This window comes from Hemitrygon akajei, chromosome 20 (assembly GCF_048418815.1).
Source record: "Hemitrygon akajei chromosome 20, sHemAka1.3, whole genome shotgun sequence".
Classification (NCBI taxonomy): Eukaryota; Metazoa; Chordata; class Chondrichthyes; order Myliobatiformes; family Dasyatidae; genus Hemitrygon; species Hemitrygon akajei.
Window position 1 is genome coordinate 72,791,435 of NC_133143.1, and position 16,573 is coordinate 72,808,007.

The window sequence follows — 16,573 nt, forward strand, 5'->3', positions numbered from 1 at the left end:
CGGACGCAGTATATCACACCAGCCGACTCACAGGTGAAGTGTCGCCTCACCTGGAAGGACTGTCTGGGGCCCTGAATGGTGGTGAGGGAGGAAGTGTAAGGGCAGGTGTAGCACTTGTTCTGCTTACAAGGATAAGTGCCGGGAGGGAGATCGCTGGGAAGGAATGGGGGGGGGGGGGGGGGGGGAATGGACAAGGGAATCGCGTAGGGAGCGATCCTTGCAGAAAGCATGAAAGTGGGGGGAGGGAAAGATGTGCTTGGTGGTGGGATCCCGTTGGAGGTGGCGGAAGTTACGGAGAATTATATGTTGGACCTGGAGGCTGGTGGGGTGGTAGGTGTGGATGAGGGAAACCCTATCCCGAGTGGGGTGGTGGGAGGATGGGGTGAGAGCAGATGTGCATGAAATGGGAATGATGTGTTTGAGAGCAGAGTTGATCGTGGAGGAAGGGAAGCCTCTTTGCTTAAAAAAGGAAATTCATCTCTTTCGTCCTGGAATGAAAAGCTTCATCCTGACAGCAGATGCAGCGGAGACAGAGGAATTGCGAGAAAGGGATGGCATTTTAGCAAGAGACAGGGTGGGAAGAGGAATAGTCCAGGTAGCTGTGAGAGTCTGTAGGCTTATAGTAGACATCAGTAGATAAGCTGTCTCCAGAGACAGAGGTAGAAAGATCACGAAAGAGGAGGGAGGTGTCGGAAATGGATCAGGTAAATTTGAGGGCAGGGTGAAAGTTAGAGGCAAAGTTAATGAAGTCAATGAGCTCAGCATGCATGCAGGAAGCAGCACCAATGCAGTCATCAATGTAGTGAAGAAAAAGTGGGGGATGGGTACCAGTATAGGCTTGGAACATGGTCTGTTCCACAAAGCCAACAAAAAGGCAGGCATAGCTGGGACCCATACGGGTGCTCATGGCTACAACTTTAGTTTGGAGGAGCTAAAGGAGAAATTATTAAGAGTAAGGACTAATTCTGCTAGACAGAGGAGAGTGGTGGTAGAGGGGAACTGGTGAGGTCTGGAATCCAAATCCAAAAAGAATCAGAGAGCTTTGAGACCTTCCTGGTAGAGGTGGAGGTATAATGGTGAAAATAAGGCAGTGGGGGCCAGGGAACTTAAAATCATTGAAAAAATTCAGAGCGTGAGAAGTCTCATGAACATAGGTGGGAAGGGATTGAACAAGGGGGGATAAAACAGTGTCAAGGTATGCAGAAATGAGTTTGGTGGGGCAGGAGTAAGCTGAGACAATGGGTCTACCTGGACAGGCAGATTTGTGGATCTTGGGTAGGAGGTAGAAACAAAAAGTGTGGGGTGTGGGAACTATGTGGTTGGTGGCAGTGGATGGGAGATCCCCAGAGCTGATAAGATTGGTGATGGTGTGGGAGACAATGGCCTGGTGCTCCTTAGTGGGGTCATGATCGAGGGGTAAATAAGAGGAGGTATCAGCGAGTTGTCACTGTGCTTTAGTAAGGTAGAGGTCAGTATGCCAGACTACAACAGCACCCCCCCTTATCAGCGGGTTTTATAGTAAGGTTAGGATTGGTGCGGAGGGAGTAGAGAGCAGAGCATTTGTAAGGAGTGAGGTTGGAATTGGAAAACGGTGTGGTGAAGTCGAGACGGTTGATGTCCCATCGGCAGTTAGCAATAAAGAGATCGAGAGCAGGCAGAAGACCAGAGCGGGGTGTCCATGAAGAGCAGGAGGGTTGAAGATGGGAGAAGGGGTTATTGGTGGGGGTGGGAGAGTCCTTGTCGAAGGAGACTCGAAGATGGAGTCGGCAGAAGAAGACTTCAGTATCATGGTGCACATGGAACTTGCTGAGGTGTGGGCACAGGAGGATAAAGGTAAGGCCCTTACTGAGGACAGAGCGCTCTGCCTCAGAGAGTTGAAGGTCAGAGGGGGTGGTAAAGACCCAACACAGATGAGAGCTGGGATCAGAGGGGGGAGGGAGGCTGGTAGCATCAGTGGAGAGGTTAGGGTTGGGGTGAGAGGAAGATGGAGCCTCTGAGGGTCTAGGAGCTGACGATGGCATCTGAGGGAGACCGGATTGCAGAGTGGTAGTGAGGGAGGGGGAGACGGGAGTCACAATAGCAGCACATAAAGACCCGGCCTGGAGTTCAAGGCTGGAGTCGAAGTTGGAGGAGGTTGCGGAATCGCTTTGAAGGTGTCCATGGTCTTTGTAACCCGCATTGATGGTGCTGGAGTCCAGGATTTGAATATGCCCTGGGTTGGTAGAGCCACTGAGATTGACGGCGGGGTCTGTAATCCAAAATTACCTGGCAGTTAGCTATCCAGCAGTTAGTGTTTGAGCTACCTCAACACAGTTTGAATAGCTCAAAGCTATCCAAATTGTGTTTGGGTATCTTTGAGCAGACCTTAAGCAGCAGAATGAACTTCACACCAGAAAATCATAGCCTGTGGCGACCCACTTCCCAGCGCACTCGAACCGGCTCACAAAGTGGCGTTTTTTGCCGACATTGAGGCCGGTCCGAAAGAGGGCGCCAAGCCTGCTTCACCAGCAAGGGGGAAAGCCCCCACGTGGGACGGGACTGTGAATATGCGCCCCCTACAGTATTCCCGCCCGGGGAGGGCGGGATCAGGAAGGCTTTAAAGCGAGGCCGCGAAGTTTGAATAAACCTCTTTCGCAACTGCAGCTCACCAACTACGTGTCGTTATTTCAGCGCTGCGTGTAGCACACCGCTACAAGCCTACAAAGAGAAAACTCATTCTGGTAGCTTGGGCTGAAATGGTGTGTTCTGTACTGTAAAATCACTGACTATAACACCATCCAGCCCAAGATCTTAAGGCACAAACTAACGGAGATGGGAGTAGACTCTCACATGGTGGATTGGATAGTGGACTACTTGACAGATAGACCTCAGTATGTGCGGTTGGGAGACTGTAGGTCTGACATGGTGGTCAGCAGCACAGGAGCGCCGCAGGGGACCGTGCTCTCTCCGGTCCTGTTCACCCTGTACACATCGGACTTCCAATATAACTCGGAGTCCTGCCATGTGCAGAAGTTCGCTGATGACACGGCCATAGTGGGGTGTGTCAGGAATGGACAGGAGGAGGAGTATAGGAAACTGATACAGGACTTTGTGATATGGTGCAACTCAAACTACCTGCGTCTCAATATCACCAAGACCAAGGAGATGGTGGTGGACTTTAGGAGATCTATGCCTCATATGGAGCCAGTGATCATTAATGGAGAATGTGTGGAGCAGGTTAAGACCTACAAGTATCTGGGAGTACAGTTAGACGAGAAGCTAGACTGGACTGCCAACACAGATGCCTTGTGCAGGAAGGCACAGAGTCGACTGTACTTCCTTAGAAGGTTGGCGTCATTCAATGTCTGTAGTGAGATGCTGAAGATGTTCTATAGGTCAGTTGTGGAGAGCGCCCTCTTCTTCGTGGTGGCGTGTTGGGGAGGAAGCATTAAGAAGAGGGACGCCTCACGTCTTAATAAGCTGGTAAGGAAGGCGGGCTCTGTCGTGGGCAAAGTACTGGAGAGTTTAACATCGGTAGCTGAGCGAAGGGCGCTGAGTAGGCTACGGTCAATTATGGAAAACTCTGAACATCCTCTACATAGCACCATCCAGAGACAGAGAAGCAGTTTCAGCAACAGGTTACTATCGATGCAATGCTCCTCAGACAGGATGAAGAGGTCAATACTCCCCAATGCCATTAGGCTTTACAATTCAACTGCCAGGACTTAAGAACTTTTTAAAAGCTATTATTAATGCTTTTTGAGATAGTGATTTAGATGCATATCATATTTTTTACTGAGTTAAGTATTGTATGTAATTAGTTTTGCTACAACAAGTGTATGGGACATTGGAAAAAAAGTTGAATTTCCCCATGGGGATGAATAAAGTATCTATCTATCTATCTATCTATCTATATGCATTGATTAAATTATTTACAGTGCTTTTCCCATTAATCTATGTTGAGATTTGCATCCGGCATCTTTAAGTCATAAGGAAAATATTTTGATGACTCTTCTCTTTATATATTATAATGGTATACAACAAGGTAAGAGTGAGATGGCATACAGAGAGGAGAGAGAGTGGCTGGTAGAATGGTGCAAGCACAACAACTCGAGTGTCTCATCACCACTGTTTTGGACAAGAAAGCAGAGAAGCATCGCCACTTCATGAAGAGAGTGAGGCTCCCCCCTCGCCCCATTTGAACCAATTTTTCATAGGAGCACCACTGAAAGTGTCCTGACCAGCTACATCACCATATAGTACAGAAATTGCAATGTATCTGACCACAAGACCCTACCAAGGATTGTGAGGACTGCTGAGAGCATCATCCCTTCAACAATCTCTTTGACTCCCCCCCCCCCCCCCCCCATCATCATAGCATTAAGTCAAGGATTGTTAGGATGGGAAACAGCTTCTTCCCCCAGGTTTCATCATCTATGAAATGCCAGTAGCGTTGTACTGATTACTTTTTAACTTATGACGTAAGTTCACCTTATTATTTGTTAATATTATTATTATTAATTAAATATCAAAGGGTATCAGGTAATACAGAAAGATAGGCAGGAAGGCAGTGGAGGTGAGTTGGTGCTCTTGATTAGGGATGATATCAGGGCGATAGTGAGAGATGATATAAGATCTATGGAGCAGAATGTTGAGTCCATCTAGGTAGAGATTAAGAATAGTGAAGGGAAAAAAATCAGTGGTGGAAATTGTCTGTAGACCACCGAATAAAAATATTGCAGTGGCAGAGGCAATTAACCAAGAAATAACTGAACGGAAAGGCAATTGCCATGGGGGATTTTAACTTCCACATAGATTGGGTGAATCAGGTTGGTCAAGGAAGTCTTGAGGAGGACTTCATAGAATGCATCTGTGATGGCTTTCGTGAGCAGCATGTTAGTGACCCTAATGCGGGAAAATACGATCTTAGATCTAGTCCTGTGCAATGAGACAGGTAAGATTAGCAATCTTGTAGTCGGGGACCCTTCTGGAAAGAGTGGTCATAGTATGATTGAATCTTGCATTCAGATGAAGGATGAAATAGTTAGATCTAAAACTAGTGTATTATGCTTGAACAAGGGAGACTACAATGGGATGAGGGAGAAGTCGGCTAATGTAGATTGGGAGCACAGACTATTTGGTAGGACAGTTGAGGAACAGTGGAATACTTTCAAAGAGATTTTTCACAGTGCTCAACAAAAGTATATTCCAGTCAAAAGTAAGGACAGTAAATGTAGGGAGAGCCAGCCTTGGATAACTAAGGAAATAAAAGATAGTATCAAATTAAAAGCTATGTGTACAAAGTCGCAAAGAGTACTGGGAGACTGGAAGATTGGGAAAACTTTAAAAAGCAACAGAGAACAACTAAACAAGAAATAAGGAAAGGGAAGATAGAGTATGAAAGTAAATTAGCATAAAATATAAAAACAGATAGCAAAAGCTTTAATAAATATACAAAGTGGAAGAGGGTGGCTAAAGTCAATGTAGGTCCCTTGGAAGAAGAGAAGGGAAATTTGATATTGGGTGATAAGGAAATGGCTGAGGCATTGAACAACTATTTTGTGTTGGTCTTCACGGTGGAAGACACATCTAATATGCCAAAGAAGGATGTTATGGACGAAATGGGAGGCGAGTGCCTTGATAAAGAGATAGTGATGAGCAAACTAGAGGGCCTGAAGGTCGATAAGTCTCCTGGTCCTGATGGAATGCATCCCAAGGTGCTGAAGGAATTGGGGGAGGTTATAGTGTGTGTAGGCCTCCATTAGTCTCGATAGACCATGCATTTGCGCCTTGGAAAGTTTCCAGGGCTCAAGCCTGGGCAAGGTTTTTATTTTTGGAAGACCGGCAGTTGCCCAAGCTGCAAGTCTCCCCTCTCCACACCACCGATGTTGTCCAAGGGAGGGGCATTAGGACCCATACAGCTTGGCACCGGTATTGTCACAGAGTAATGTGTGGTTAAGTGCCTTCCTCAAGGACACACACGTAGCCTCAGCCGAGGCTTGAACTAGCGACCTTCAGTTCACTAAACGAACACCTTAACCACTTAGCCACGTGCCAGAACAGGAGGTTATAGTAGATGCATTGGTAATCATTTATCAAAACTCTCTAGACTCTGGACAGGTCCTGGTGGATTGGAAGACATCAAGTGTCATGCCACTTTTTTAAAAAGGATGTAGGCAAAAGATAGTCAACTATAGGCCAGTTAGCTTAACATTTGTAGTTGAGAAAATGCTTGAAGCTGTCATTAAGGAAGAAATAGTGTACCATTTAGAAAGGAGTGGTTCCATTAGACAGACACAGCATGGATTGAGAAAGGGCAGGTCCTGTTTGACAAACTTACTGGAGTTCTTTGAGGACATAGTGAGTGCAGTGGATAGAGGGGTACAGGTGTATGTTGTATACTTGGATTTCCAGAAGGCGTTTGATAAGGTGCCGCACAGGAGACTTATAAATAAGATATGGATGCATGGAGTTGGAGGAAGTGTATTGGCATGGATAGTGGATTGGTTAACCAATAGAAGGTAGAGAGTTGGTATAAATGGGCGTTTCTCCAGTTGGTAGTCAGTGGTGAGTGGGATGCTGCAGGGGTCGGTACAGGGCCCACAGCTGTTTGCCATTTGCATTGATGATTTGGAAGAGGGGACTGAGTGCAGCATGGCAAAATTTGCTGATGACACTAAACTGAGTGGAAAAGAAAATTGTACAAAGGATGTGGAGAGTCTGCAGAGGGATATAGATAGGTTAAGTAAGTGAGCCAAGGTCTGGCAGATGGAATACAATGTTGGTAAATGTGAGATCATCCACTTTGGAAGGAATAATAGAAAAGCAGATTATTATTTAAATAATCACAAAAAGTTGGCTTGCAGGTACAACAGGTTATTAAGAAGGTAAATGGAATATTGGATTTCATTGCTAGAGGGATTGAATTCAAGAGCAGAGAGGTCATGCTGCAACTATACAGGGTACTGGTGAGGTCGCACCTGAAGTACTGTGTGCAGTTCTGGTCTCCATACTTGAGGAAAGATGAACTGGCTTTGGAGGCAGTTCAGAGGGGGTTCACCAGGTTGATTCCAGGGATGAAGGGGTTAACCTATGAGGAGAGATTGAGTCGCCTGGGACTATACCCTATGGAATTCAGAAGAATGAAAGGGGATCTTATAGAAACATACAAAATTTTGAAAGGGATAGATAAGATAGAAGTAGGAAAGTTATTCCCATTGGTAGGTGAGACTAGAACTAGGGGACATTGCCTCAAGATTCAGGGGAGAAGATTTAGGATGGAGATGAGGAGAAACTGTTTTTCCCAGAGAGTGGTGAATCTGTGGAATTCTCTGCCCAGGGAAGCAATTGAGGCTTCCTCACTAAATATATTTAAGAAACATATAGGGGTTTTTACATAGTAAGGGAATTCAGGGTTATGGGGGAAAGGCAGGTAGATGGAGCTGAGTTTATGGACAGATCAGCCACGATCTTATTGAATGGTGGGGCAGGTTTGATGGACCAGATTGCATACTCCTGCTCCTATTTCTTATGTTCTTATGTAATTTATTAATGGTAATATTATTTTATGTGTTGTATGTGACTTACATGTGTTGTGCACCTTGGTTTGGAGGAATATGCTTTCATTTACCGATATACATGTATACAACTGAAATGACAATAAACTTGAACTTGAACTTTTGTTCTTTCTGGGAGAAGATGACATCAAACAAATGGCAGACAGGTTCAAAGAAAAAGCAAAATATTCAAATTATTGTATTGAAAAGTATTTTCTTTTATTTGATGTGTTCATTTGCATAGAATACTTGTCCCATTGAATATACAGGTAAAATAAATTAATAAAGTACTCCAATTAATTTAATTTAATGATCAATTTAACCACTGATTTAAATACAGTGTAATAAATTATCATGACTATGTGATGCCTGCAACAGTCCTTATCACAGAATAAAAGACAGTGATTTATTAACTTCACAGCCAAACAACGAACTGGAATTTTGAGCATCAGTAGAACCATAGTCTCAATAAATAAATAAATAAATAAATGAATAAATAAATACTACAGTAAAAATAAAACTTCCAGTTTCACAGAACTGAATTAGAAAGAAAATTTCTCATTCTGAATACAGAACTACATAGCTCTCTGTTCTGAAAGCATATCATACACAAGAACTCATGTGAACTAGAATATTCAGTCAGAGTTGTGACTGTTAAAGTGAAACAGCTGTAGGGATTCATTTTATGAATCGAATGGCACGAATTGTACTCTCCATAAAAAGTGCAAAATTTCTAAGAATCACATGAATTTTCACTTGTTTATTCCAGACACTCTTAGACAGCATGTCTGGGATAAAAACCTCCTCATGCTGCTGATGAATTTTGCTCTGGAAAATAGAAAATAGAAGATATTTCAGTAATTCAATTTTATGGTTGTTGAAGAATACAGTAAAAAGAAAACAAAATACTATCATTCTATTGTAATAAAATCCTGAGATCTGAGAGAAGCTACAGGGTTTAATTCTGTTTCTTAACATCCAGTTTTCCTTAATATAAGCTGATTTTCTAGATTTTCTGTCCTGAGGAAAGAACTTTCTTTTGCACCACCAAGGTTCATAGAAAATTAAGTGTGAGTTATTTAAAGGGATGATCATCAATGAATCTAATTAAAGTCAGGGCTCAAACTGTTGTTTGTGTATTACAGTGTAGTATTTCCAATACTGCATGGCTTTTTGTCCATGGTGGCTGCAATTAAATTGCTGATCCATGAGGAAAAAGAACTACTCACTAAGTAATTCAAATCAAAATTTTAAATTATTGTAGGGTATGAATAAAACAATAAATATAACTAACTGGAATACAGACAAAACAATTTTGTTACTATCAGCTGATATAATTTAGAGTAGTATTCATTAAATCCATGTTATAGCCAATGCAAAAGGAATAGAAACTGCAAGAATTTCAGTTGGATATGCAAATTTCTCAAATTAATATTTTTTTCAGCAATATATCTGAAATGAGGGCACTTTTAGAAGGGAATGATGTTTATAGGTAACACTGCCTTGGTCCTGAAATACTTGCTTTTTTGTATATTTGTAAAAATGCAGAAAAAAATTGGATATGACAAATCTGCAATTTTACTGGTATAATTTCCTGTGAATGCTAATTGCTGTATTCAGCTCTTTTGGCTCTGTTTTACATGTAAAATCACTGGTGTATTTGACCAATTAAAACCTTGAAAGCTCTACAAGGCCAAGGAATACATTGTTGTAAAAAATATCCAGTCTTCAATATAACTTTTGAGTCAAGATGTGAGTATTATTAAAAGTAAGTTAATACTAATCGGGAAGCTGTTGGTAGCAAGAGGCGGCATCCGGGGTTGGCGGGGTTTTTACTTCCGCTCTTTTTACTCCCAGTATGCATTGTATATAGTACCTCCACCCATGCCGCATGAGGTACCTGGAAGCCTCTGTACTATAAATATCATTTGCCATCCCAGATAAAGGTGTTCTTTTGGCCATCAAATTGTCGAGTGGTCTTTTTGTAAAGTAAAAGTTACCACAGATCTAAATTCCAGTATTGAGAAGTTATTTCAAACAGGATTGTCTGACATTCTCCCTTATTCTTGCTTGGTGGTTCTGCTTTTGGCATTACAGCACTTGTGAATATTAGCTGAGAAAATACTTTGTATAATAAATTGATTAGCTGCAGAAAAATAATCATGGTAGTTTTTACCTGGAGTAAATCAGCTAAATTTTCCATGCTCATCAGCATTGAGTCCACTTGGTGTTTCTCATTTTCAGTACCTTGCTTTACAAATTGTAGATAGCTTTTGTACTCATAAAGGCTCTTGACAATCTTTGTCAAGCATGTTTTCTACAAAACAATTAAAAATCCTTTAGTTACTGTATCCATGTTCAGATCTGAGAATTCAAATGTGTGGAATATTTATATTAAAAAAGTTGTCACTGCAGTAAATTGCAACAAGCAGGAGCCACACTAAATCTACCATTGGTTGCAACAAAGAGAATTGTAGAGAATTCATTTTGAAGCTCTTGCATTTCTTTAGTACACCACCCACAGTCTCACAAGTCCCCAAACCACTTGGATGTGGAAGTTTTAGAGAGGGTTCAGAGAAGATTTACCAGGATGCTGGTTAGCTTAGACAGCACATGTCTTTTAAGACCATAGATATAAGAGCAGAATTAGGCCATTTTGGCCCATCGAGTCTACTCCACCATTTCATCATGGCTGATCCAATTTTCCTCTCAGTCCCAATCTTGTGCCTTCTCCACATATCCCTTCACACCCTGACCAATCAAAAATCTATCAACCTCCATAGCAAAGAATTCCACAGGTTCGCCACTCTCTGGCTAAAGAAATATGAGGAAAAATTGAGAAAGCTAGGCCTTTGGCTTTGGAGTGACAGAAGATAAGAGGCTTGATAGAGGTGTATAAGATTATGAGGTTAAGGTAGAGTGCACAGTTGGCACCTTTTTTCCAGAGGGCATTCATTTAAGGTGAGTGGTGGAAAGTTTAGGAGAGATGTCAGAGGTAGTTTTTTTCACAAGGTGGTGGTGGAGACTGATACAATTGGAACATTTAAAAGACTCTTAGATAGACTTATGGATACAAGGAAAAGTGAGGGTCATGGGCTATGTATACAAGAAGGGTTAAATTAACCATGGGGTAAGTTTTTATAAATTGGTGCTACATTGTGGGTCTTACTGTGCTGTCCTGTTCTATATTCTATGTTCATTTCCAGCTGTTTAAACATCACTCTACTGTAGCAAAATGCATTAGCATTAGCATTAGGCTTGGTGGCCAGAAAAGATCCACAACCAGCAAATGAATTGTGACATAGTCTTTTTAGTGTGATGTTGCCCTAACATTTCAGAAACTTATTCAAGAAGTTCATGCTTAAGGTAAACAGATCCATGAGGTGAAAAATAGCATGCTGATTCATTCCCAAGTATTCCTAATAAACTACTATTCCTATCAACCCCCTTGCTCTTAGTTTACTTACAAAATTACTCAGAACTGAGTAAAACTGAGTACTGTACACTCTTTGGCTGCAGTTTGGTTAAAGGGAGAGAGATAATAAGGTAAGGATGCACAGATAAGTTCTTCCTTCTTTTGGAGTCATATCTTCTGCTATTATTGAGAATTATGACTGAAGCATTGGCTCTGCATGGTAATGCAATGAGCTGGGTGGGGTCCTTTATACGTCACCTTCAGTATCAAGTGTTTATTTTACAAGTATAACGAGGACATCTAGAGTTTTATTTGGAACACAATGGCATAAAAGTTCAGCCCAAAGTAAAAATTGGAAATAATATGCTACATGGGCAGAATGGATGCCTGGTGTTAAATATCTAATAGATATGCGTTCATGATGAAATTGCTGACTTTATGTATTTATTTGTTGAAGTATATGCCAAGTTCTGCATATTTTATTTCTAATAGATATATACTCATTCATATTATCATCTGTGATTTGCAGAACTGATTTATTGTTATCTTAACACAGTACCTCAATCTGAAACATTAACCTGAAACGTTAACTTTTCACTGGTGCCCCACCTGCTGAGTATGTTGAGCATTTCTGTTGTTCTACATTAATCTGTAGTTCTGATCATGAAAGTTAATTGCTTCAATTTTACTACTGTCGCTGAACAAATCTCTACTAATATATGTAGTCTTGGGGTACCCATGTACAATCACTTCATTTATGCGGCACAATCGCACCGTGATAAAAGGAGGATTACAGTATGAAAGAGAAAGTAAAATTGAATTTAACAAACTATTAAAATAGTGGATTTACAAACTAGTGAAAATATCTCACCTTTCGGAAGGACCTCCTGTAACATCGGTCACCTTGCGTAAGTTGTGGCAGCTGCATGTTGTACATCTGCAGCGAACTCATACTCCCATCACACAGGGAAAAAAAATCACACAACTGCAAAATAACACATCAAATATCCTTATTATCACCATAAAAGTCACTGCAGTCAGCAAAAGCAGTGGGTACATCTCCACATTTTTTCCCTCGGGACAGATTTTCAGCAAAGTGATGATAAACACAAGTGCATAATTTCTTATCACCCCATATTCGGCTGTTTTAAACTCCATCACACTCCCATTCTAACCTCTCAGTTTTTGGCTTCATGCACCAAGCCAAGCAAACCCCAGCAATAGCAGGTCATCCTGCAACCTGCCATTGAAAGCCCCCGTCATTTCAGATAACTATATCTTGCCGGAAATGGCGAGTCGTGATATTAAACGACTTTAGCGTGCCTTGATTCTCTACCTAATCTGCGGGCTACTCCCACTACTTTCTTCGTATACCTGAGATATTGCTGACCAAATCCACCACCATCCATGAGTTTAGAAGAATGAGGAGGGACCTAATTAAAATGTATCGAATATTGGAAGGCCCAGGTACAATCAGAATCAGGTTTATTATCACTGGCATGCGTCGTGAAATTTAACTCAGCAGCAACAGTTCAATGCAATACATGATAATATAAAAATAAAGAAACATAAATAAATAAATAATAAACAGATGACCAGTAAATCGTTTTACAGTAAGTGTATATAAGTATATTGAATAGTTTAAAATAGTGCAACAACAGAAATAATATATATTTTTAAAATGTGAGGTAGTGTTTATGGGTTTAATGTCCATTTAGGAATCGGATGACAGAGGGGAAGAAGCTGTTCCTGAGTTGTTGAGTGTGTGCCTTTAGGCTTCTGTACCTCCTTCCTGATTGTAACAATGAGAAGAGGGTATGCCCTGGTTGATGGGGTTTTTAAGACGCTCCTTGAAGATGTCTTGGATACTACGGAGCTAGTACCCAAGATACAGTGGACTAATTTTACAACTTTCTGTAGTTTCTTTTGGCCCTATGCAATAGCACCACCCCGCCCCCCCCCCCCCCACCGTATATGGTAGTGATGTAGCCTGTCAGAATGCTCTCCATGGTACATCTATACATCAGTTTTCAAATGATTTTGGCGCAAACCGAATCCCTTCAAACTCCTGTTGAAATATAACCGCGGTCTTACCTTCTTTATAGTTGCATCTATATGTTGGGACCAGGTTAGATCCTAAAAAAACCTTGACACTCAGGATCTTGAAAAGAGTTGACTTGGAGAGGATGCAATGGTGGGGGAAATCTAGAGCCGGGGACACAGCCTCACAGTACAAAGAAATCCATTTGAAACAGATATAAGAAGGAATTTCTTTAGCCAGACCTGAATCCGTAATTCACAGACAGCTGTGGAGGCCAAGTCATTGGGCACATTTAAGCAGAGGCTGAAAACAGGCTCTATGAATAAACGCTGCCTAATCTGCTGGCTACTTTCTTTGATTTGCTTTTCGAAGGACTTCGAATACACTTTTTCGGGAAACATCCAAACTCACCTGCCGGTCGCGCAGTTCTACGGCAACACTCCGGATGTGGAGGGCGAGGAATTCCAGATTCGGCTCTCTTAAAACTTGGCTCGTTTCGAAAAGGTCATCAGAATCTCCCGAAGATTCAGCAAGTGGGAAGGCGGATACCTGAGATATCAGGGCGGCTGTCAGGTACATTAGCAGGGGGACAGGCAGGCAGAGGTCTGTAAGTGAGAGAGAGAAGAAGCTGTGAAATTCCTGTCCCAAACAAGAGAAAATATGCAGATGTTGGAAATTCAAGAAACACACACACAGTGATGGAGTTCCTCCAGCATTGCGTGTGTGTTGCTGTGAAATTCCTCTGAGCCTAGGACCAGCGGTAAAACACACGGATCAAAGATTCCACTAACAGTATAGTGAAGGCATGCTTAGGATCGCAAGGTCCGCCAGCTGATCGCCTGGTATTCGAATGCCAAGAGATTGTTACCACCGCCACTTCTGGACATTTATTTATTGGCGAGCATACTTTACCGGATTCCCCAACGAAATCCCCAAGAACGGATTTTGTAATTCAGACAGTGTCATTTCAAGTTCCTCGTGAACGCGAGGAATCCCCAGCGCAGGGGGAAGCCGTGTCTATTTTTAAATTAATACGAAGTTTATAAATATTTTCTAAAGTAACAGCAGTGATTATATAGCTAGTTAACGCCAGCTTAATAAATGAACTTGCAATATTTTTGAAAAAAAAGAATGCAATAAACTAGCGAATTCGAATATTTTGGCTATACAGCAAATGATAACAGATTGCGGAGAAAATTACCAAATGAATTGCTCTTGGACTCACTCTAAAATCAATGGGGCAAATGGCTCTAAGTCCGAAGGAAACATGGAAAAAATAACTTCCTTTTCCATCCCTTCTTCATCCATTCCCTTTGGTAACACGAGGAGAAATTTCTTTACTCAGAGAGTGGAATGAGCTTCCAGTAGAAGTGGTAGAGGCAGGTTCGGTATTGTCATTTAAAGTAAAATTGGATAGGTATATGGATAGGAAAGGAATGGAGGGTTATGGGCTGAGTGCGGGCCAGTGGGACTAGGTGAGTGTAAGCGTCGGCACGGGCTAGAAGGACCGAGGTAGCCTGTTTCCGTGCTGTAATTGTTATATGGCTATATGATTCTATCGCTCTTCCCTCTTTCTCCTGTTTTTCTCTCACAGAAAGCAAATCATTCTATTGCGGCTGATCTCACCAGTATTTTACATCACAATTTCCGAGAGACGGACCTAATTGCTGCATGTGTAACAAAAAGCAATCCTGGCGCATACATATTATTTATCTCTGTAGTGAATCTCTAAGGCGTTTACTGATCTTAATGTCAAGTCAGGTTTTGTTGGAGATTGATAAAAAGAAATTTGCAAACACAAACTAACCAATATCCACGTACAGAGTATATGATTATTTCTGTAGGTACTTCAAACCTTTAATAGATATTTAGCGTTAAACAGATCTACAAATCTCGTCTATATCCGTCTAACAGGTTGATTTTAGTAAGAGACTTTAAGATCCTATATAGCTTCCTCAAAAATAAATTTAAAACTTAAAAATCTGAAACCTTCCGTTCCTTGAAAGAAGGAACAGAATCTCAATGAGAATATCACAAAATCTAGATTATGAATTGTTAAAATGTCACGAATATAATAGTTAAGTATAGCCAAACGAAGGTTTGTGAGTGTATATAATAAAACAGACTAATAAAATAACTTTTTTAATCTGAAAATGGAATATATATTTCAGATGAACAGTATACTTTCCTTCAAATGAGGAATCTTGACAACATGTAGTGAAAAATAACATGATATTTTCTTTTAATACTAGGAAAGTGGTGAGTTCATTGCACAACCTTGGCGATTTGAACTCAGCGTAAGCCGATGACATTTGCTATACTTAGAAAAATGCTAATTGTGTCAAGACTAAAAACTTTTGCATTAAAATCCTGGATATCAGTAAGGACTAGGGAGGGAACAGTGAAATAAAATTTCATGACGTTTTAGTATCACCACGTCATCAGACCATTGAAACTGGAATAAGGAACAATGTGAAATTTAGCAAACGCTGCAAATACAAATATTACATTTAAAACAACGACGTATATAGTAATTAAAACATGTTTTAGAAGATTGATCATTCATTAAACTAACACATCAATATCGGAATGAAGCGATTTCGCTTAAACGAAGTCTCGGTAGTGGGAGCTACCGTCTAGGTTCACATAAAGAACACACACAACGATTTGCCCGATAGAGTCCACGACTGTCATTCGTTTGTCAAGCAACTGGTTTTCTAGCATATCTTGTTTTATAGTGGGGTAAGGATGAAATATTCAAAGATTGAACATTTTCCTTTGTCGCTCTTTAATTTTACACGTGCCTTCAGTACCTATAAGCAAACTAGAAGGGTACAAGCTCACTGGAGGCGGCGGTCCCTGAACGCTAAGCTACTTACTTTGCCACTATCTTCGCCACCATTATTTTCCGGTAACTCTTCTCTGGGATGAATTTCCTTCCTGCCAGTTAAAGTCTGCACCGACATTAACGTGCTTTCGATAGCGGGAATGCCATGAAGGTTATTGTGCTGATCCCGGTTAATCACAAATACGGGAGAACATCCGCAGATGCTGGAAATCGAAAAGGACACACACAAAATGCTGGAGGAACTCAGCAAGCCAGGCAGAATCTATGGAAAAAAATAAACAGCTGGCATTTCGGGCCGAGACCAATTTTCAGGACCCTGCTAATCAATCCACTGCTCTCCGCAAACTTTTGCGTGATTCACTGGGAAACATTTGAGCGATTCTCTGGGAATATTATTTCTGTTATCCGTGATTCGTGGTCTTGATCTCTGATAATCATTCTCCTGCTCTCTCCTTATGTTGGATATCATTGTCTCACTGTAGAAGATAGAGTGGATCCCTCCGGAGATTGCTCCACTCTCCCACTGAGTGGAATTAACTGTCCTGCACTCTTCTCTGCAACATTTTCTTACAGTAGGCCTTGTGGCGTGCATAGTTTCTGAAGAACATCATTTTCCATTGAATTCAATGGGCTTTTCCTACTTGTATGATCTTGTCATTCAGAAGGAATGTAGTGATTAATGTGGGTACTATTGCTGTATATTGTTAAATGTTATTTCAAAATGATAAATAAAC

General features: G+C 41.4%; 1 protein-coding gene across 1 annotated transcript; it reads right to left on the reverse strand.

Moving 5' to 3' along the window:
• Positions 1 to 9,531: 9,531 nt before the first annotated feature.
• Positions 9,532 to 13,570, reverse strand: LOC140713944 (interleukin-6-like). The gene is made up of 3 exons (XM_073024638.1): positions 13,403 to 13,570; positions 11,822 to 11,935; positions 9,532 to 9,852 (listed from the first exon to the last, which is right to left on the reverse strand). The coding sequence occupies exons 1-3, from the start codon at positions 13,568 to 13,570 to the stop codon at positions 9,532 to 9,534; spliced, it is 603 nt and encodes a 200-aa protein (XP_072880739.1).
• Between the last annotated feature and the right edge of the window lie 3,003 nt (positions 13,571 to 16,573).